Source organism: Leiobunum rupestre, chromosome 6, assembly GCF_980474605.1.
Source record: "Leiobunum rupestre chromosome 6, qqLeiRupe1.1.hap1, whole genome shotgun sequence".
NCBI lineage: Eukaryota > Metazoa > Arthropoda > Arachnida > Opiliones > Sclerosomatidae > Leiobunum > Leiobunum rupestre.
Window position 1 is genome coordinate 31,282,438 of NC_143389.1, and position 21,959 is coordinate 31,304,396.

Genomic DNA, 21,959 nt, shown 5'->3' on the forward strand with positions numbered 1-21,959 from the left:
TAAATAATCATTCGGCTAATATTAACTTTGAACCCCTAAATAAGAGTTCAAATTTGATCAAAAACCCTCGTTCCTTGATAACCCAGTGAATTATCCAAATGTTAATTAAAATAAAATTAATATCTTTTATGGTGGTTTATATGTGCTCTTTTTGTCTCAACATTTGGGACAAGAAAACTACTATTGAAATACTTTGATTGTATGCCTATTCGCATAACGCGGTTGACAGGACGGTCGGCGCCAGAGTTGACAGGTTCCGTTTGAAGGCTGTGATGATTTATACCAAGAAAACGGTGCCTAAATAAGCGAGTGCGGGAAGGGCCTAAAATATCCAGCAAGACCCGGAAAATCCCCAGCCCTCAAAAATCGCGTACAGTTTTGTCAAGATGCACAAAGAAGCGTCTTCGTGTCTGGACTGCACCTAGGAGCTATAAAGCAGGGGTAAAAAGATGGGTCAGTTTGAAAGGGGGGATGACAACTAGTTACAGCAACGCCCGAAACGGACACAACGGGATAAGGAATATTCATTTATCTTTTCGGCTTTGACATGGACACATCATCTCTAGACCTTTTTACGGATCCTGAGGACACTCAGCTTCTGTTTGAGATGGATCAGTGGAAGGCCAGGCTCGCTGCCAGTAAACTTTCGGGTAATATTCAGCTTTCTTTATCATAATCTAATTTTAAATTGAAAATTGCATTGAAACATAAAATATATTTTCCGTTTATAATATAGTGAGTTCAGATTCGGAAGCTGAATCGAAAGAGGAAGCTAGGCGCAAAGAGCGACAGATAATAAAGCTCGAAGCAGAAAACCGTGCTTTAAAACGTAAGATTTTAATACTGTTTTCACCTATAGGTTATAATAATAATAAAATTCTTTTTATTGGAAACACCTTTTAAGTTTAACTTGTTTACAAAAGGGTCCGGGTCCAGTTAGTTAAATTAAGTTACATTACATAAATAATAAATTATAAGTTTACAATTTTAAGCCCTGCATATATAAATATATTTGACTTTTAAAAATACTAAAAGATTAAATTGATTTTAAATCAGTGCGTCCCTTAATTTGAGTTCGGTACCATTTGCCAACACATGGTTATCTAAATGTTAAATTCGTAATTTGCAGAACAACTCGTTCAAAAGGACGAAATTCTTGCTGAGAAAGACCAGCGCTATTTTAAAGTGGATGACCAGTTCTTGGACACCAAGCTCCTTAACCTTAAATTGGAGTTCAAGATAAAAAAACTAAAAAATCAACTGGACACGGCGAACCAAGCGCTTTACGCTTTATCGTTACAGCTCCCAGCACGGAAGCGAGGTAAAACACGCAAAACAAAATTAATAATATTTCACATATTTTAATCTACGATACTTACTCGTTATAGAATCCAGCGCTGAGTGTTCCTGCTCCTCCAAGCGACCCAAGCTTGAAGACTCTGAAGATGCCGTTTAAATTTTGACGATAAAAAAACGGCCCTTTTAAGGGCCACCCCCCTTTTGAAAAAGGTCACCTTGAAATGTATTGTTTATTGTGGTGTCAGCCATTGGGTTATACCAGGTAGAGGTTTATTTGAGTTCCAGGTATAGAAAATTCATATCCAATAAATAATTATGAGTGGGATGGGTGGATAAAGTTTATTTTATTGGGAGCGTTTCCTTACAGGGTGCCATGCCAGTCTATAGGGTGCGAGAGTTTCTGCACCTCCTGCTTGCGTCTTCACGTCACCGCTTAAAACTCCTTCGCTTACCAAAATTAGCATTAAGCACCCGATATGAACCGAAACGTCTAGTCTTCCAATTTTTTCTGGCGAATGTTTCCTTGAAATGCCTTCATGCGTAACTTCTACTTCTCTAGAAGTTAAGAAATGTGATAGCTAAGCAGCTGTCAACAATCGTATCCCAAAGTGTTTATTTCATCTTTATATTGGTAAGTATTATTGCCTAGAATCCGTAGTTCAAATATTTGTCGTTTCGTTAATATGCAAATAAAAAATAAAATTATTTTAATGCTTTTGAAATTGCAATTATTTTTCTTATACCTTATAAACTTTAACATATGAAAAGCATTTAGATTCTTGCGCTTCTACTACATACAATATGTAATGGTTGCTGTCAAAAACGTCACCGGTAGCGTTCATACGCGTGACGCCTTTCGTCATTCTTCTACTAGACGGTCTTCTTACGCACAATAGAACATATTCGCCCGCTGGCCGACCGCCCGCCTTCTCCCTCGCATTGACGAGAACGATGACCAAAAGGGGGTGTTCGTTATTGGGAGGGGAGAATTTCATAAACATAGCCACGTGTTTTCATTGAGTAACTTTTTCAATTTGCAAAATAAATGGTATATACAAAATAGAACTTACCCGGTTTCCTACGTCGACAAGGGATGTTTACTGTGTTCAATTACACTCATTCATCCTTCAGCCCCCCCCCCCCTTTAAACTTTTACAAAGACTAAACCCACCTTTCAAATACGAATTACTAGGTATTTCAAACCACTGATCACATTTGTTTTTGCAATGTAAACTGAACCGTCTTGCTTAGCATCCTAATTGCTAAAAGATAATAACGGATTTTCACACAAAAACAGTGTGTGAACGCTGATTGACCGCCTATATATACTGAATGAAGGAGTGATATAACAATAAAACATTTTGCGTTTGCAGTCTTACCAGTCCTACCAGGAACGTATATGTGTATACACATGAAAGCCACACCAGTTGGCCCTCATGATTCTCATAGAGACTGGCGCGCCACCCTCTAATGAAGTAAAATTGAATTACTTTTAGTGGATTTTTAATGAAATTTCGTTTCTTTAACGAAAGACGCAATTTGTAATAGACGTCATTTTCCGCCGAAACCGCATCACGACTCAAAATTTTATACGTGTATTTCTTCATCTAGGTACTTAATTATAAGTCATAATATATGTTATTGATGTAATCCTTTTAGAAACTTGTAATATTTATTTTGAAAAATTAACTGAAGCCTTCGAAGATGCGTGTTTTAAACAATAATATAAGAGATGTGTTGTATACTTTTGATTAGATAGGCTAGTTTTGTGCGTGTCCGACTTTTTTAGCTTAATATCATACAAATAACTTGATTTATACAAATAACTGTAATTGAAACTGATAACAAAAGCAACACCTTCCCCTTTAAAGTCTATTTTCTATACCAAATTCGAATTTCCAGCCTTGAAATTTGAATTTCGCGCTAATAAAAAGAGTGAAAATGGTGACCTTGACTAGCTTCACTCTTTCGCCGAGAGTCCACTCTCGGAGTGACGAAAAAGTGAAAAATCCACTCTTTGCAATAACCGCTCAACTGCGAGAGTGAGAACGGAGAAGAGTGATGATTTTTATGTTTTACACTTTCACTCTTGAGCGAGAGTAGAATGATTTGATTTTGTCACTTTCACTCTTGAGCGAGAGTGGAAGGCTAAAATTCACTCGATATTTTTCCCACGTCTGTCAAACATGGGCAGTCAGAATGAAGCCAAGGCTTATGTTCTTCACATAGGGAATTTTTCCATTTATGTAATTTTTTATTACTGTTTGAACAATTATACACTGCACAGTATTTACCCGAAGAATTTTGGTATGCCATTTTATAAAAACCACATTAATATTAATATAGATTCACAATCGATAAAATTTCATCTCTAACAACAAGACCTATCATTGAAAAACAAAATAGCTCGCGGGAAACTTGCAGATCTGTAATGGCGACGAAAAAAAATATTTCATGTAGACACTAACGCCATCTAGTGAGAATAAAAAGCGAAATAATCTAGTATAAGGAACATACTAATGTTAATTTTCGATAATATATTTTAAAGTAAAATATATAATGTTACTAAAACTAATTATAAGAAGATAATATTATTATTATTATCATCCTCTTATGGTATAAATAATTAAAATTATACGGAATATTTTTATATTACCGGGCAATTTTAAGGCTTCTCATGGAGGCAGAGTTAATTCATCTCATATAAAATTATCTTTCGGAAAAAGATGAAAACTAATTCCTTTAGAACTAAACGTATTACTTTTGCAGTACGGTATGCAACAAGTGTTTCCTTTTAACCAGGTAACTTTTTTTGGCATGTTAAGGCTTAGCAAAAAACCGATGTTATGTTCGAGAAACGTTTCCAGCTTTATAATATTTCAACAAGCACTATATAAATAGTAATTTATGAATCCTGGCTGTCGGAAATATTACTTCTTGGCAATTTCTGGGAAGATGTTTTATTTAAGCGCCTATAGGCAGGTTAAACCCAAGGTTCCTAGAAAAATCTCTTAAACCCGCCCTAGAAAACGCGTAGTGGGACCGTGTACGAGTGTAGACGCAGATTTATGGTGCGGAAAAGAGCCCAGTAACGTGCTTTTTTGGGGCCCACCGTCGCATTGCGTTCGCCAACAGCGCCCCACTAATATCAGTCCAGTGGCGTAGACAAGGGGAGGGTTTTCGTGTAGCTTTGACTGTACTAAAATTTCACCCGCTTCTCGACCCCTCTCAGGTATTGTACATAGTTTGAATCCCTCTCTTAATAGATTTCTGGCTACGCCACTGTTTCAGTCCGAAGGGCCCAGAGAAGAATATGAACGGCCCTGTTAATTTTACACAATGATAACGAAAGGAAAATAAAATAGCACGTTTATTTAATATCTCAACTTTCATAAGCGAACTTTACAACAAAACTTCATCTAGCAAAGTATTGGAACTGTCTGGGCAATACAATTTCCTTTTTTTGTTTGACTTAACATTTCCCTTTTTAATGTTATTTTCATTAGAAATATTCACATTTCGGCTCTCTTCAATCGGAACTAGTATGATTTTCTCATCTGGTTCGGGAGAGTTAACTTTGGCCAATTCTTTCTTCAGAATTTCGATTTCTCTCGTCAGTGTTTGAATTTTATTGCTATACTCGGCCTGTAAATTGAGAAGTTTTCTTCGAAATATATCTTGATTCATCGAAGATCTGCTGTTTTGTAGCGACCTTTGCTCTGCGTTGTCCAACTTCTCTTTTAGATAGTTTATTTCTGTTTGCAATTCTAATTCCAGCTTTTGAATCTCATTCTTTGTTTGCCGTTTAGTTTCTTCTTGTAGCTTTTTTTGCTGATTATTTTCGTTAGTTACTTCCGAAAGCTTCATCTCAAACACTCGTGCCTGTTTTTCCAACTCTTCGTTCAAATTTCCCACGACCTCTCGCCTTTCTCGTTCACCGTGCACGATCTTCGCATTCAGACTTTTCTTAATTTCCTCCATTTCGGTTTGATGAACTTGCGACTGTTTTTCGTTTTCCAAACGTAAATTTATCACCTCCAACTTTATATTTTTGTTTTCTTCCTCGAAGGCCATTAAACTGTTAATAGTTCCTTGCAAGTCTGTCACGGTATTTGTTAATTTCGCATTTTCCAGTTTTAAGGATTCTACCAAATCGCTCAGGCGTTTTTCTTCTACTACTTTATCCTCGAGATCTTGAACTATCTCTACGATGGTTTTTCTGCTGGACATTTTCCAGTTGTGTAGCTTATCAAGAAATAATGAAAAATCATCATTTATTTCCAAACTCGTGTTTTTTTCCATTTTAATTTTTCATAAAACGGAACGAAATCCGTCACGTAGAACTAGGCCTACTTCATAACGATACCATTTTCCCGCGAAACCGGAAGCTACGATTACTCCATCTGTGAGAGATCAAAATATATTTTTCTAGGAGCGTTGATAACATATGTTGAAAACTAGATATTCGGAATCCACGTGTTTGCATACGTTTCTCGTGTCAAATGTCTTGTAATAAGACATGGGAACCAAAGAATTGGGAAGAGACGTTGAAAAATATTCGGGAAATGAGAAAATACCAAGATGCACCCGTTGACACAATGGGAGCCGAAAAAATCGCCGACTTATCCGCTCCTGAAAAGGTGGTTACCATGGTTATATACTTTTTCATAAGAGGAATTTTTAACTTTTTAAATTTAATTCCCTAGGTTTGTAGGTATCACACGTTGATTGCCCTGATGCTATCAAGTCAAACTAAAGGTCTAGAGACATAAAACAAAATATAAATTACAGAATGCATAAGCCTAAATTATATTTTGAAAAATATTTATTTAGATCAACTGACATTTGCAGCTGTAAATAGATTAAAGGAACATGGATTAACCCCAAAAAATATTCTGGAAATGAATGACAAGGTTCTTGGCGAATTGATATACCCAGTTGGATTTTGGAGGGTACCCAACTTTTTTTTTTTAAAAAAACAACTTTAAATAGAAAAAGTATTACTTATAGAGGAAAGTGGATTATCTTAAAAGATCGGCCAAGATATTGGTTGACGATTATGATGAAGACATACCTTCTAACGTGGAAGATTTATGCAAATTGCCAGGAGTTGGCCCAAAAATGGCTCATTTGGTCATGAGTATAGCTTGGAATGATACCAAAGGGATTGGTGTTGATACTCATGTCCACAGAATCTCAAATCGTTTAGAATGGGTGGGAGAGAAAAAAACCAAAACGCCCGAAGAAACAAGGATAGCCCTTGAATCTTGGTTACCCCAGTAAGATTTGTATGAACTTCTTTAGACCAAAAATAACGTAATGCATATTAGTATGACATATCAGTGACAACATATGACATCATACCACGGATAAGAACTTACAACTCTCCACATGTTTTTTTTTAGTCTTTAGAGTAGCAAGGCCAAATGATAGCCAGCCAAGGATTATTGTAATTTAAAATGCTTTTAAAAGTTCATAAAAACCAAAAAAAATATTGAAAGCTAAAATCAACTATTATAAACACTAGCATTTTTTAAGGTAGTTATTTAGGATTTTGAGACCTATTGTGATTTGGCTCCTATCAACTTAATATAATGGCTAACAAAGTTAAGTAGTGACTGATAAGTTTCCCATTATGAAACTAACCCATTACAACATTGCTCTTTCAAAATGTTATTAATATGTATAATTTTGTTTGCCATACTCATATGACTCAAGTTACCAAGAATATATCTAGGTAACTGAGAATGTATGAGTCTACTTCCCAGGTCTATCAGCATTGTAGAGCGCCATCTATCAGTTATAGGGATGTCTCCTTTAATCATTTGAGTAAAAAAAAATCTATAATCAGTTACTGAATAGTTCGATTTAAGTCAGTTAATAAATAAGTAGGAAAATTGTTGGTCGATTCATTAAGTTAAAGAATTTTAAAACTAAACTCCCTAACAAATGACCAGTTTACCAAAACAATGCTAACTTGTACATTACCAGTAACCTAAATATATTCTTGATGTTACTTATAATTGTTGTACCTCTTTAACTTTACATAACTAATTAATTTACAGAGAACACTGGAAAGAAATTAATCAACTATTAGTTGGATTTGGTCAAACTATCTGTCTCCCCACTAAGCCCAAATGTCAAGATTGTTTAAACAAGGCCATTTGCGCTTTTGCTTCAACCAAAAAGAAGGGCTAAAAACATTTTTTGGCAAAACATTTTTAATGGTTCCTATTGTTAATAAATAAAAAACTACTTTTTTACACTTGTGTGAGCACTTTATTAGCATAAACTACATTTAAACTACTCACAATAGTGGATGATTAGACATGAAGACAACAAGTGCGAGTTTTATACCTTTTTTTTTGCTACAGCAAATGACAAAATTCAGATGCAAAAATACATTCACATCAAATATCTCAAGACTACATTTAATAACTCGGGTCATTTCAAAACCTTGTCAAAGTTAACTCGGTCATTAAGATTTAATCAACTTACTACTGGTGCTAAATTCTTAAGGGATTGAAAAGGGAGCCAAAGTTGTCATAAGCTAAAAACACCTACTTTGATCGAAGGGGATGGGGTTCCAAAAAAAATGATTAAAAAAATGATTACAACTTTGTAGTTAACATTTTCACTTCCTTAAGAGCATGATAACGAAACGAGCAGACAATTTTGTTATAATAATTCATCACTCTATTCATGATATAATAACTATGAAATCCATTTGACCCTTCATATAAAACCTATTGTTTTTCGCTAAATTTTTCACATTGAGGTTCTTTTTTTAACGCTTTCCACTTTAATAATATTAAGAAGAAAACCGAATGCGATATGACTTTTTTTGTATACATTTCGCAATTCCTAAAAAAGATCGGTCTTATCATAAAAAGCCACGTTACCAATTATTACAATTATTTAGAATAAGCTTCGTAAATATCGACAAAAGCGATTTTTGGGGTCAGAAAGTTTAATTTTTTTTCTTTTTCTGAAAACCCAAATATATCTTGTGTACTTGATTTAAGTTTGAAAGGGTTGGGTGGGGAGTTTGATACCGATTATACACATCCAATAACGAACATTTTTTCTATATAAAGTTCGAAACGCGAAGAAACCGAGTTCCTTTTTTTCAAAACGTTATAAAGAAAAAGTGGGGAAAGAAATTTGGGAGGTTATTACACAACAAAAGCTCATTTGATTTCATTCTTTTACTACGGAATTGGGTGGCAAAATACCTATTGATTTGTAATGCAGATATATTTTTTTCAATCCTAATTTTCTCCATTTCAATTTTTATTAATGCGCGGCATTGTTGTCTTCATATGTGATCATAACATCTCCCTCGAAACAGCTCGCGCCCTCATCCAATTTTCCATTTTTTTTTGGTTTTGCATAAGTTTAACGTTACTTTTTTATTCCTAAACAAATATTTAATTTAAATCACCACGGTTATAAGACACAATACTCTCGTAACTGCCAATCGAATATATAACCTATCTAATTTTTTTTTCTGGGAGGGAAGTGTCGAGGGGGATATTTAGATTTCCTTGGTGTTAACTGAAACGGCAGCCCCCGTTTTCAAGTTACCACCAAGGTCAGCGTTTGTAGCCGAGCTAGCCAGCTTGGGCCCGCCTGCCATATGTAATCTACAAAATTCAAAGACCAAAACAATTAGGAATTGTAAAAGCGTTGTGACAGGGTAACCACAGGAAAACACTAAAAATGGTGTAGAATAACATAGGTAGTTTCTAGTCCTTGGAGCAGGACCATAGCAGTTTTAGACCGATTCGACCTTGGACGAATAATTACTGGACCCGAAACCAAATTACGCGCTTGGTGCTTTTACGGCAGCGCCGTAGTGCCAAGTATTGGAAAGATTTCTATCCAAATACTAAACACATGCCCAATATATACATCGTTAGTCCTGGTGTTCTTAGCTCGTCACTGTCGTCAAAGCTTACACCTTTATTTCCATATTGACTAGGCATTTTTAAATTTATAATCTATTTAAACCTTCACACAAACTATATATGCAAAAACATTAAAGTCAACTTCCTATTTAAATGAAATAAATCATTACCCTTTCGCTAATTTTTACTGAATAATCTAAAGCCTATTAAAATTCCAAAAGCCTCACTTCTATGGCTGCGTTCAGTAAGAGTAATCGGACCTGCAGCGGTTCTGAACCGTTGCATATCGTTTGCAGCGTTACATCAAGAGCTACTGAACGCTTTTCTGTACTCACGCAATCGGTTAAACGCCATTACTTTCCTTAACGTTGTGACGTCACGCTACAAATGAACCAGCTCGCCCAGCCGATTGAAATGGTTTCAATCGGTTTGAGCAGCGTAACGTCATACCGGAAGTTTAAAAAATCGTACAGTAAAAAACCGGTTTCTAAATCTTGAACCGTAAAATTTGTTGCAAGTTACTGAATGTACCCTATATAAAACAGCAGAGCAGACGACGGAATGCAGGTCATCTGACATTTTTACACATGTGTTTTCTATTTATTTATTTCGCGATTCTCTCGGTAGGAGCACTGACAGATGATGCAAATTGTGGAACCGGGTATTTTGCTTAGGTTAATTGACCAGTAATTATTCGTCCAAGGTCAATTAATAATTAAAAAAAAATTGTTTCAATATTACTTTCCCATAATAGTATTGAAATCAATAAAATTTTGATATCAGCTGATACATAAAAGAATGTGAGAATTACAAAGAAAATCAGAACAGTGATAGGAAAATTAATAAAATATAAGAGGCTTGGTCACCCTGCCTTGGCAATTCAATTTTCAAATGATTGGCTCACTTACCCATTGGAGAGGCCCCCGCTAGCTAGGTCTTTCTTCTCAGTGTCCGTTACAGAATCAAGTCCCATTTCAACCAGAGCCCGAAGAGCAGTTAAAGCAGCCTGGTCGTGCGAGGCTTCAATCGTGGGTCCCGCCCCATGACTCACTTGGGGAGGATTGGTTGAAAGAGAAACCAGCGATAAATAATCCATTTTGTTTCCCTGAAAGTTCACCATTTAATTTTTCAATTTTATTTTGCCAGATCCCTAGTGTAATAATTACTTTTGGAAAATCCGTGAAGTGTACGTGAAATCCCAATATATCTGCCAAATATAAAAGTTGTTGTTTCGGTCTAACCGTCGTTTGTGGAGTTGTCATGGGTTTATGGCCCGATCGGCGAATTGCTTCGGCAGTTGGAGATACCCCTATTCACAGCAATGCACCCAAATAATAACAATTATTACTTTAATTGGTTTTCCTCTTACCATGTTCTTACCATTATCCAGTAGCTCTTTAGCGATGGCAGACGTCGTTTGCATCATCTTATTAACAATATCTTGACTTTGAATAGGTCCACCTGGAGCTCGATTCAACCCTTCCAAATAAAAACAAATCATTTTACTTTTGAGCCGAATGTTACTCTTCCAAAACATGTAATTACCGGGTGAGCTGGGAAAAACTTGAGTAAGGTTTGCATCCGGCATTAACAAAAGTCCTGGAACAAGTTGTCTACCTAATTTTCCTTCCGTTTCATTTTTCTCCGTAACTATTAAAATGAGTAATATCAGTAACTTTTTTTTAACTTGTAAAAAAAAAAGATTTACCATCGTGATCAAGAAAGGTAACTTTTCTAGGTTTCTCATTTTCTGGAGCTCTGTAAATGGTTTCCTAGAAAACGAAAGTAAGCAATAACCATAGAAAAACAATATAGTACACGCAAAGAGGTACCTCAGTTCCCGTTGCTTTTATGAGTTTCGAGTTTTGAGTTGGAGGCCTGGAATATCCCATAAGTTGCAGCATAGCTTCCGCCGCATTTCTCTTAGCGGTTTTCTTATTAGGACCAGCTCCAGTAGTCATCAATTCACCCAGAGTACATTGCATGACAAACTCTCGTTGTCTAGGTTCCCCGCGCTCTGCTATTACGCTATAGACTGGTTCTCTTTCTTTCTTCGCTTGCTGAATTTGAATTAAGCGACTTATTGGATTTATACCTTGTCCATACTGAGGATCCGCTTTCTGAGACAGAAAAGGGTTAAATTATAGCTTAGGAAAGAGTAACGGAATCTTATTGGCTCAATTGGGCAAACACACCTTAATAAGATTACGACTTTTCTTCTTGATGATGGGTTTTTTCTTCACTTTGGGTGTTGTGGGTGGAATGACTGGTAGCTTTCTCAGTTCTTCGTACATCTTTTCAGCCGCTCTTTTTTTGGAAACTTTCTTCCCATTTCCTTCTCCTTCCGTAACCAACTCACCCACAGTACAACGAGTGACAAAATTACGCATATGAGGAGGTCCACTTTCTTGAATAACTTCAAAGTTAACGGAAAGCATATGCTTTAAAGCTATTTCGTGTACCAAACTAATAGGAGATTTCAAATCGGATTCTTCCCCATCATCGTCAGTGTCTTCCTTTTTGATGGCAGCTGCCGTTGAACCATTGGCAATATTTTTCTCCTCTTTCATTCTAGCCTGATCAGTAGTTTTCTTTTGATCGGGTAGTGGTATCTCTCTTAGGATACGAAGAGCTTCCTCAGCAGCTGCGTGACGTGCGGCTTGTGGGGTACGACCTTCTCCGAAAAATTGTCTGTTGCCAACTTTTAAAGCTACGCAATACGTGGGTGGAATTTTAGGATAGTGATAGCGTTGGTTATACATTCCTCGGAAATTAAAATTTGGAATATAAGGGGGTCTGGGAGTGTCAATCGTTTGATAAACTGCCAGTTCACCGCGTTTCATAGCTAGAGCATTCAATTCAACCGTTGGAGTTATGGGGCCCATAGTTTTATGGCTAACCTTTGGGGCTGGATGTTTTAATTTTGTTTGCTGAAGAGCAATGGCTGCAGCCTTGTGCTGAGCTTTTTTAATACTGGGCCCTGACGCTGCAAACTCTTCGTTGTCCAAATTCAGTACTACGGTGAAAGTCTTTTTATGGGCAGGTCCAGATTCATCCACAAGGCGGTACTGATGTTGGACCTAGCAGGAAAAAAAAGTTAAATAAATTTTGTAATTTTGAAAACACAGGTCTGAAAAAGGCCTGTGAGAAATTAAACAAATACTCAATACTATAAATTTATAATTGTGTTTCTCATTGACATAGTGAGTGTGAGCAGGGAGATATACCGAGGCGTAGGAATAGTGCATGGTTGTAATAGTGAGTGTAGGGAGCTGTTGGCTCGCGTGGCATCAAGGGTTTGCTACCACCCTCCTATGGATTATAACCCAGTCACCCGATTAAAGGCAATATAAGACTTGGGCCTAAGGTGGTGCCTTGGCTGATTATTATCAGTTTGTTTTAAGTTGTGTATTTTGCCAATAGATTCTATCTTTTTGAGTACTCCACACATAGCCCCCATTAATAATTTTGCCTAAATGATACACTTATGGATCATAATTATAGCTATAAAAGTTTAAGCATATCAGGAAGATTTTCATAAGCGAACATATCTAATATTCATAAAGATCAGTTCTCAAAATAGTTTAGCATGTAGCAATTGTAATGTCATATGTCTAAGGAAAATATTGGCTGTACTTTAGTATAATTTTGGTGAAGCAGGATACCCAACTAAGAAATTGACTGCACGTAGGCTATTCAGCTTATCTCACATACTAGTGTTCAAACAAAGATTTCTCTCTTCATGCGTTAAATATTAGTTTAATATTTTCAGTTTTAATTAGTTCTCCCATAAAAGGGTCATCAGCTATCAGAAGATCTTAGAATTTAGGACCAATAAATAATTAATAAATAATAAATTTTAGTGGCATTGTTAACAAAAGGTTAAGGTCAACTTAATGACATTCTGAAACTGTCTAATAATACACAAAAACACTTAAAAAAACTCGAAATACCTGATTGTATCTAGCAAGTTCATTAATTAAACACATTGGAGTTTTTTCTTTTGTGTTTGCCATTTTTTCGCATCCCACATCGCTACTACAAGCAGCAGGGGCTGCGCTGCTGGTCGTCAGCGAAGAAGTAGAAACGTTAGTAGTAGACGGGCTACTTTGCCCTCCAGAACCGCTTCCTCCTTGAATGACTCCCAAAATGGAGCCGGTGTTCTGAATGGCATTTTCGCCCAAAGGACTGATTGAAGGAGGAATTTGAGAAGAGGAAGGAGGATTTAGGTTGCATGTACCGGAGTTGTTTACCGATGACATGTTTCCAAGAATGGCATTACTACCTAAAAAATTAAAATCAAAAGAAATGTCAAAGATGAATTTTTTGGTTCCTTTTACAAGATTAAATACCTGACTTATTGGTATTTAATCCCTGAGTTTGTACAGGAGACATCATTGTTGATGAGATTGGTGAATGGTTCATTATTTGCGACCTAGTCCTATTTGGATAATAATAAGAGAAACATAGTAATTCACATAGTATATGGTTCTAGAACAAAATGCTCGCAGAACTTCGATACAAAAAAAAGTAGATAAGAAAATATTTGGATAAAAAACTTTTGCCTTCAAGATCATTATCAGAATAAAAGGCAACCATTAAAATAAACTAAAGCTGCAAAACAAGATTATTAGTACATAATTTCGACCACATTTCCAGAAGAATAATTCAAACGAATATTATAAGTAATCTATTCAAGAAAGTCAATAAAAATCATGGCATTAGCAGAAGGAACAGGTCAGGAAGGTTTGTTCAGGACGAGCAACTTTCTTACAGGTGGAGTAGCTCCTGCATACTGCAGTTCTGAACTACCAAGGCTCATATTTTAGGACTTGGTACTAACAGATTTTATATCTCAAAATTAAGGAAATCTTCATACTTACGGTCAAAAAGGAATATAAATAACAAGTCTTGTTGTTTTATAGACAGACCAACAGAACTATGGCAAACAGGAAAGAAAATTTCCGCTTTGTAAAAGCGTATTAATTTTATGTTCTACATAAGACGCTTTCGATCGGATCAACGAGAAGAATGACACTAAATTTACAAGGACAAGTTAAAACACAACGAATATAAGTATAGGACACTAAAATATAAAATACCTCCGATGTCTAGCTCTTCATATAAACCATGAAAAATAATTATAATAGACATTTTCTGCGAAAGTTTTCCAATGTCTGAGATTATCATAGACGTTCGCGTAAACTACATTTTCTTGAGTTGCTAAAACTGTCTAGATAACGCAAAAACGAGAACGTTTACGTATCTCCCCGATCACGTTTAGTTCAAAATGTATTCACTTATTCCAATAGGGTACTGATTTAGTCAACACAGCGAATTAGTCAGGGAAGAAGCGGACTGCTGACGCTTTAGTTAGGTATTAGAACCAGTGGCGTAGCCGGGGGGGGGGGCACATGTTCCCCCGAAACATATGGTCGAACGTAGAAATATTTTTATTTTTATACTTTTTTTCAATGGTGTGTGAAACAAAATTCTGTCTACGCCACTGCTTAGCACCCTCGCGGTCCCACTTTTCGCCAGCTCGAGGTCTGGTGGAACTTTTCGGAGTTCAAAACTCAAGGCGGAAATTCCGCAGGAACATTACCGACCCCGATAAAGACCATTAAAATTTCCGATTGCTCAATCCCTTAGATCCAAACTATTGGAACCACTGACCCCCAAAGCAAAATTTGGTCGCGGCTTCGTGGTATTTTGCCCACCTCCCCAATTAACCATGTGTATACAATATTGATTGGCTCGATATCTTTCAACAAGAAGTTACGAAGCTCAGGGCCGCCGAGAGCGGGCCCAAGCCCTGGCTAAACAATACTATCGGGCCTCAAGAGCTACCTTATTTTTCTAATTAAAAACGTTTCGCGGGAGAAGTATAGTAGAAGCTTAGGGCTCATACGCGGGCCCAAAAAGCTTGTACGGGCCCCGGTAATTTGTACCGGCTTCCCCCCTCTCTTGTCAGGCCTGACGAAGCTCCTACCCCGAGCAGCTATACCTCCAACAAGTAAGACCTATAATGCTTTAGCCCTGTGTGCGACCTTCGGGGCGGAAAGGATTCCTCCTTGGAGTTTGGGAATCACACCACAAAGGTTGTTAAATAGAAGGAGGTTCTTCTTTAGTACTATCTACAACTCGCTCATATTACCAAAAATTAACTTCACATGATGACCAGTCTCACTTAACAAAAGCAGATTCACTAAATTTGATATCAAAGAGAAAAAAGTCTCAATGTGGAGCCCCCTAGCTTCTTCGACATGTTATAAACGACGTTTTCCAAATATGGACTCGGCTTGGTAGGCCAAGTTCCTATTTGTGAAATCAATAAATAAATGGAACATGTTCCAAAGCCGCGATCGAACCCAGCTGCTCTTGCTATAAGGGGAAATTTCTATCCACTCCGCCAGGAAGGTGCCGAATAGTGGGGCCATGAACTGCAATTTCGCTTTATTAATAATGGAAATTCTCTACACGATGAAACGTTTTCATGAGCAACTCGTGAAGATATTCGCCTCAAGCTTGTTATAAAGTTCTAGAGAGTCAACTATTTGGTTATCAATAAAAGTACTTTAATGAAACTGTTATTTACATGATTGTGTGTCTTCCCTTTTGGGTCACTTGTTTATATACACATTTAGAATCTAGTATAGCTCACGTGACATAAAAAGCGCCATCTAGCTACTTGGCCATATATATGGCGCGTAATTTAAATCGAAAGATTTTAGAGAGTTAACCAATATTACAAAGCTATAGCTTTTACACAATGTTGCCTTGTTTAATAACCTCCACTGCTCATTTCGTACTGGTTTTACGCAAATGTATACCCTTAATATAAGCGTGGATACGGTTATCATGGGCTTACCACAAATTACATACAGGGTGTTTTATTTTGCTCGAAAAACTTATTTTTTTCAAATTTTTATGGTTCGCTATTCATGCCGGGTCACACTGTTTTCTGAAAACTCATCGATCAACACAATTTTCAAAATATTATTTTTTTACCACTAGGTACTATATAAAATTTGCCAATGAGAAAGTTGTAGAACGTCATTGAATACGTACGAATATAGTAAGTTCAATGAAAAAAAGCCCCTTTTTCACTAAAAATCACGATTTGAAAAATTGACAAGCTGGCCAAGCCAAAAAACACTTTCAATTTTCGATTACACACTGTTACTATAGCCTACTAAGAATTAATCATTCTTTCAAACTGCTTTTTCGGATGTCACTTAGCTATTTATTTATATTTTCATTGGTTTTGTGCTTTTATTTTTCTTAAAACAACGCTTCCTTAAAAATAAGTGTTGAAGAGTTAGTTAATTCATGAAAAAATTAAAGAAAATGACAATGATATTTAACGGTAATAGTTAGTGTAAGGAGCTGCTGGCTAGCGTGGCATGAAGGGCTTGCCACCACCCTTGTGACCGGGCCACCTGAATTAATTAACGTCACTTGATGACTTAGGCGTAGGTGGTGCCTTGGGTTTATTTAAAATTTTGGCAGCATGTTACAACAACGGTTCAATTACCCCCCCCCCTCCTCCATCGGCTGCCACACAGGCTTGAACACCGACGATCATGTTATCGATTGAATCGGAGTTGCGTAAACCCTTTCTTTGATAAATCCCCAAAGGAAAAAATCCAGATCTAGGGACCTTGGTGGCCAATGAACAGCACCGTTGAAGGTACTCGTGCTTTAGGAAATTGGTCACGTTCTTGTGATAATGAAGCGGGACACCATCTTGTTGAAACCAAAGTCTTCGCTGTTGAGCTAAAGGAAGATCGTCGATTTCTTCTGCAAGTTTGTTCTGTAAGAAAAGCAAGTAGTTCTGACCGTTGAGGTTTCAGCGTAAAGACACTTGACCAATGAGGCGATTTCCCACGAGTCCTACCAAAACATTGAAGCGTTCAAAGTGCACTTGGGGATGGTGTGGAAATCCCCAGTGAGAGTTTTCATTCTGCCATTGCATGGTTATTATTTTGATTATTCAAAGGTTGAAAAATGGACATTCATCTGGGAACAAAATGTTGTGGCTAAATTGGAGATTGTTGTCAACAGCATTGAGTAACCAGTTGCAGAAGTCGAATCGTCTTTCGAGATCTCTGTACGGGTGGTACATCCCAAATTATTCCCTTGCTGTGGAACAACTAGCTACTGCGATTATATGCAGCAAAATATGCAAGTACAGTGTTCTCAAAGTCAAAATCGTGTGGTGCCAACCACGAAACCTAGGTTGCACATTACCATAACTCTCATCGTCATTGACCGCTGACCTTACTGTGCTTACCGATGGTCTCCTATTTCGATGCCGTTCTTCAAAAATCTCGCACACCGTGGTTAGATTTCTTCGGCCCTGTCCATAATACAAACAGTGTTGAGGAAAACATGCTTTAAAAAAAACTAAACCACCTTCAAACTTTTGAAATAAACCAATGTTTAAACTATGAGTTAAGCCACCCTACCCCGCTAAATTCTTAATAAAAGTATGGAATCGCATAGAATTGAAAGTGTAGGTTGGCTTGGCCAACTTGTCAATATTTCAAGTCGTGTTTTTCAGAGAAAAATTTGTAACCGTGCTAACTTGCTAGGGTATTTAGCGGGATTGACCGAAAATTATAAGAGACCTTATTCGAGTACGTGTTCATCTTGCCCGAGGTATTCTGGGGCCCAGGGCAAAAGGTACTCGCGGGCCCTTCAATCCCCCCCCCCCCCCCCCGTCAAGCCTAGCCTTTAGAGCATTACCAACGTTTTAATTTGTACTCCCCCTCTCGAGCCCTGAAAACAAATTCAAGATAGATATAGTGATGTGTTCTTTAGTTCTTTAGTTCTTTTATTGCTCAACAAGAGGTCTAAGACCCATCACGTTAAGACAGTGGACAATACAAATTATACATATACAGAGAAAAAATATATACAGTTTGTATGTACAGGAAAACAGTACAATGTGAGGGAGATACAAGGGAAATAAAACAAAATAAAGGAGTTATATTACATTATTACATGTAAACGAGTTAAATATGAAGTTCTAGGAACTCAGTTAGCTCCTTGCGGAACTGTTTGGGGTTGGGAATGGACTTTAGGAAGTCCGGGAGAGAGTTCCAGTCACGGACCGAAGAGGGGAGGAAGGAGTGCCTGCGGGCAAACTAATATAAAAGCTGTTGAGCCCATGGTATTTCCTATTGTTTGATATATAATTTACCATCCTATGTTAAAGAGTGGCCACCGCCCACCCTCAGGATACGCGGGTGGGCAAACAATTACAAAACCTGTTGAGGCCATGTGATTTCATATCGTTTGATATATAATTTACCATCCTATGTTAAAGAGTGGCCACCGCCCACCCTCAGGATACGCGGGTGGGCAAACAATTACAAAACCAGTTGAGGCCATGTGATTTCATATCGTTTGATATATAATTTACCATCCTATGTTAAAGAGTGGCCACCGCCCACCCTCAGGATACGCGGGTGGGCAAACAATTGCAAAACCTGTTGAGGCCATGTGATTTCATATCGTTTGATATATAATTTACCATCCTATGTTAAAGAGTGGCCACCGCCCACCCTCATGATACGCGGGTGCGCAAACAATTACAAAACCTGTTGAGGCCATGTGATTTCATATCGTTTGATATATAATTTACCATCCTATGTTAAAGAGTGGCCACCGCCCACCCTCAGGATACGCGGGTGGGCAAACAATTACAAAACCTGTTGAGGCCATGTGATTTCATATCGTTTGATATATAATTTACCATCCTATGTTAAAGAGTGGCCACCGCCCACCCTCAGGATACGCGGGTGGGCAAACAATTACAAAACCTGTTGAGGCCATGTGATTTCATATCGTTTGATATATAATTTACCATCCTATGTTAAAGAGTGGCCACCGCCCACCCTCAGGATACGCGGGTGGGCAAACAATTACAAAACCTGTTGAGGCCATGTGATTTCATATCGTTTGATATATAATTTACCATCCTATGTTAAAGAGTGGCCACCGCCCACCCTCCGGAAACCCGGGTGGGCAAACCAATACAAAAGCTGTTGAGGCCATGTGATTTCCTATCGTTTGATATATAATTTACCATCCTATGTTAAAGAGGGGCCACCGCCCACCCTCAGGATACCCGGGTGGGCAAACCAATACAAAAGCTGTTGAGGCCATGTGATTTCAAATCGTTTGATATATAATTTACCATCCTATGTTAAATAGTGGCCACCGCCCAACCTCAGGATACCCGGATGGGCAAACCAATACAAAAGCAGTTGAGGCCATGTGATTTTCTATCGTTTGATATATAATTTACCATCCTATGTTAAAGAGTGGCCACCGCCCACCCTCAAGATACACGGGTGGGCAAACCAATACAAAAGCTGTTGAGGCCATGTGATTTCCTATCGTTTGATATATATTTTACCATCCTATGTTAAAGAGTGGCCACCGCCCAACCTCAGGATACCCGGGTGGGCAAACCAATACAAAAGCAGTTGAGGCCATGTGATTTTTTATCGTTTGATATATAATTTACCATCCTATGTTAAAGAGTGGCCACCGCCCACCCTCAGGATACCCGGGTGGGCAAACCAATACAAAAGCTGTTGAGGCCATGTGATTTCAAATCGTTTGATATATAATTTACCATCCTATGTTAAATAGTGGCCACCGCCCAACCTCAGGATACCCGGATGGGCAAACCAATACAAAAGCAGTTGAGGCCATGTGATTTTCTATCGTTTGATATATAATTTACCATCCTATGTTAAAGAGTGGCCACCGCCCACCCTCAAGATACACGGGTGGGCAAACCAATACAAAAGCTGTTGAGGCCATGTGTTTTCCTATCGTTTGATATATAATTTACCATCCTATGTTAAAGAGTGGCCACCGCCCAACCTCAGGATACCCGGGTGGGCAAACCAATACAAAAGCAGTTGAGGCCATGTGATTTTCTATCGTTTGATATATAATTTACCATCCTATGTTAAAGAGTGGCCACCGCCCAACCTCAGGATACACGGGTGGGCAAACCAATACAAAAGCTGTTCAGGCCATGTGATTTTATATTATCTCGGTGATTAAATTGGTATTTTCTTAGAGCAGATATTTAAATTGGATTATTAACAACTGCATAAATCATATTATTGCAAGAATTATGTACTGAGAATATGGCAAGACGGAGATTCTGTCCCCATGGCCTGTTGCAAAAGCCCTAGCCAAAGTGCTAGCCCATTGAATTTAACTTGTGTGATTCTAGAAAAACAGACTTTTGCAACACGCCCTAAGTTCGACTGCTTTGGATTTTTTGGTCTCACTCTTTCAAGTAAACGCTAGCGTAGACGATTCCAATCTTTTACTTTTATTGTACTATCGAATGAGACCAACTTTTTCCCCGGTAACTCTCCCTTTAAGGGGGTTGGTCGGAGGAGGTGGAAATTAACGGCAAATCTGCGTGCGCGTCAAAGAGTTCTATCGAATGAGACCAACTTGTTCTTTTCGGTCACTCTTCCCTTAAGGGGGTTGGTCGGAACGGACGGAAATGAACGGCACTGCTTGCGCGTCAAAGAGTTCTATCGATTGAGACCAACTTGTTCTTTTCGGTCACTCTCCCCTTAAGGGGGTTGGTTTAAGGGGACGGAAATGAACGGCACTGCTTGCGCGTCAAAGAGTTCTATCGAATGAGACCAACTTGTTTTTTTCGGTCACTCTCCCTTTAAGGGGGTTGGTCGTAGGGGGCGGAAATTAACGGCACTGCGCGTTCTATAGTTTGATATAAAAAGTACCATCCTAAGTTAAAGAGTTGACGGTGAAGAGTGCGTATTGTTATTAAAGGGGGGTCGAAATTATTCCCCCTGTTTACCTGACAGACCTGAAACTGGCCATCGGTAAAAGTTGTGTAGCCCCACACTGTAATTCAAACTTCACGCCACGCTCGTGTCACCCTTCGTAAAAATCCACTGGGTTGGGGGGGAGGGAGGCGAAGTTTGAGGTTCACTTGACCTTAAACGTAGTAAATATACGTAAAATAACGCGGAACAAGTCGGCCCAGGCCGAAATATTAGTTCCACATCAGTGTATTCGAGTGGGAAATCCCATACATCCTTAGTAGACACAGGTAGGCAAACTAATACAACAACTGTTGAGGCTACGTGATTTCTTATCGTTTGATTAATAAATTGCCATCCTAAGTTAAAGAGTGGGTGCCTCGCACCCTCAGGATACCCGGGTGGATAAACAATTACAAAACCTGTTGAGGCCATGTGATTTCCTATCGTTTGATATATAATTTACCATCCTATGTTAAAGAGTGGCCACCGCCCACCCTCAGGATACCCGGGTCGGCAAACTAATACAAAAGCTGTTCAGGCCATGTGATTTTATATTATCTCGGTGATTAAATTAGTATTTTCTTAAAGCAGATATTTAATATGGATTATTAACAACTGCATAAATCATATTATTGCAAGAATGTATTTATGTACTAAGAATATGGCAAGACGGAGATTCTGTCCCCATGGTCGCATACTTTTCAGCTTAAGGATCTGTGGCCAAAGCCCTAGCCAAAGTGCTAGCCCATTGAATTTAAAATGTTTGATTCTAGCAAAGCAGACTTTTGCAACACGCCCTAAGTTCGACTGCTTTGGATTTTTTGGTCTCACTATTTAAAGTAGACGCTTGCGTAGACGATTCCAATCTTTTACTTTTATTGTTCTATGAGACCAAATTTATTTTCCGATCACT

At 38.0% G+C, this 21,959-nt stretch overlaps 2 protein-coding genes across 3 annotated transcripts; one reads left to right on the forward strand and one right to left on the reverse strand.

Annotated features, from left to right (window-relative positions):
* The first annotated feature begins 5,741 nt into the window (after positions 1–5,741).
* Positions 5,742–7,561, forward strand: Nthl1 (Nth-like DNA glycosylase 1). 2 transcript variants are annotated; one of them, XM_090180180.1, is made up of 5 exons: positions 5,742–5,939; positions 6,006–6,057; positions 6,133–6,251; positions 6,310–6,578; positions 7,365–7,561. In XM_090180180.1, exons 1-5 carry the CDS (start codon positions 5,802–5,804, stop codon positions 7,495–7,497), a joined length of 711 nt encoding a protein of 236 aa, XP_090036306.1. In that variant the 5' UTR covers positions 5,742–5,801; the 3' UTR covers positions 7,498–7,561. The 2 variants fall into 2 exon arrangements, with proteins under 2 accessions (XP_090036306.1, XP_090036307.1); XM_090180181.1 differs by having other exon boundaries at positions 6,133–6,212.
* Positions 7,562–8,791: 1,230 nt separating this feature from the next.
* Positions 8,792–14,242, reverse strand: LOC149940613 (double-stranded RNA-binding protein Staufen homolog 2-like). Its single transcript, XM_090180179.1, has 11 exons — positions 14,093–14,242; positions 13,562–13,650; positions 13,163–13,494; positions 11,405–12,289; positions 11,042–11,329; positions 10,918–10,981; positions 10,755–10,859; positions 10,590–10,688; positions 10,376–10,518; positions 10,118–10,314; positions 8,792–8,945 (listed from the first exon to the last, which is right to left on the reverse strand). The coding sequence occupies exons 2-11, from the start codon at positions 13,632–13,634 to the stop codon at positions 8,837–8,839; spliced, it is 2,295 nt and encodes a 764-aa protein (XP_090036305.1). The 5' UTR covers positions 13,635–13,650; positions 14,093–14,242; the 3' UTR covers positions 8,792–8,836.
* Between the last annotated feature and the right edge of the window lie 7,717 nt (positions 14,243–21,959).

Bases quoted from the DNA above. Each gene is read 5' to 3' on its own strand.
- LOC149940613 (XM_090180179.1), bottom strand. From the start codon at position 13,634: ATGAACCATTCACCAATCTCATCAACAATGATGTCTCCTGTACAAACT. The intron at 10,689-10,754 runs GTAATTACATGT...TTTATTTGGAAG, and splicing joins AGTTTTTCCCAGCTCACCCG to GGTTGAATCGAGCTCCAGGT. The intron at 10,519-10,589 runs GTAAGAACATGG...TGCTGTGAATAG, and splicing joins TAAAGAGCTACTGGATAATG to GGGTATCTCCAACTGCCGAA.
- Nthl1 (XM_090180180.1), top strand. From the start codon at position 5,802: ATGTCTTGTAATAAGACATGGGAACCAAAGAATTGGGAAGAGACGTTG. The intron at 6,252-6,309 runs GTACCCAACTTT...TATTACTTATAG, and splicing joins ACCCAGTTGGATTTTGGAGG to AGGAAAGTGGATTATCTTAA. The intron at 6,579-7,364 runs GTAAGATTTGTA...ATTAATTTACAG, and splicing joins CTTGAATCTTGGTTACCCCA to AGAACACTGGAAAGAAATTA.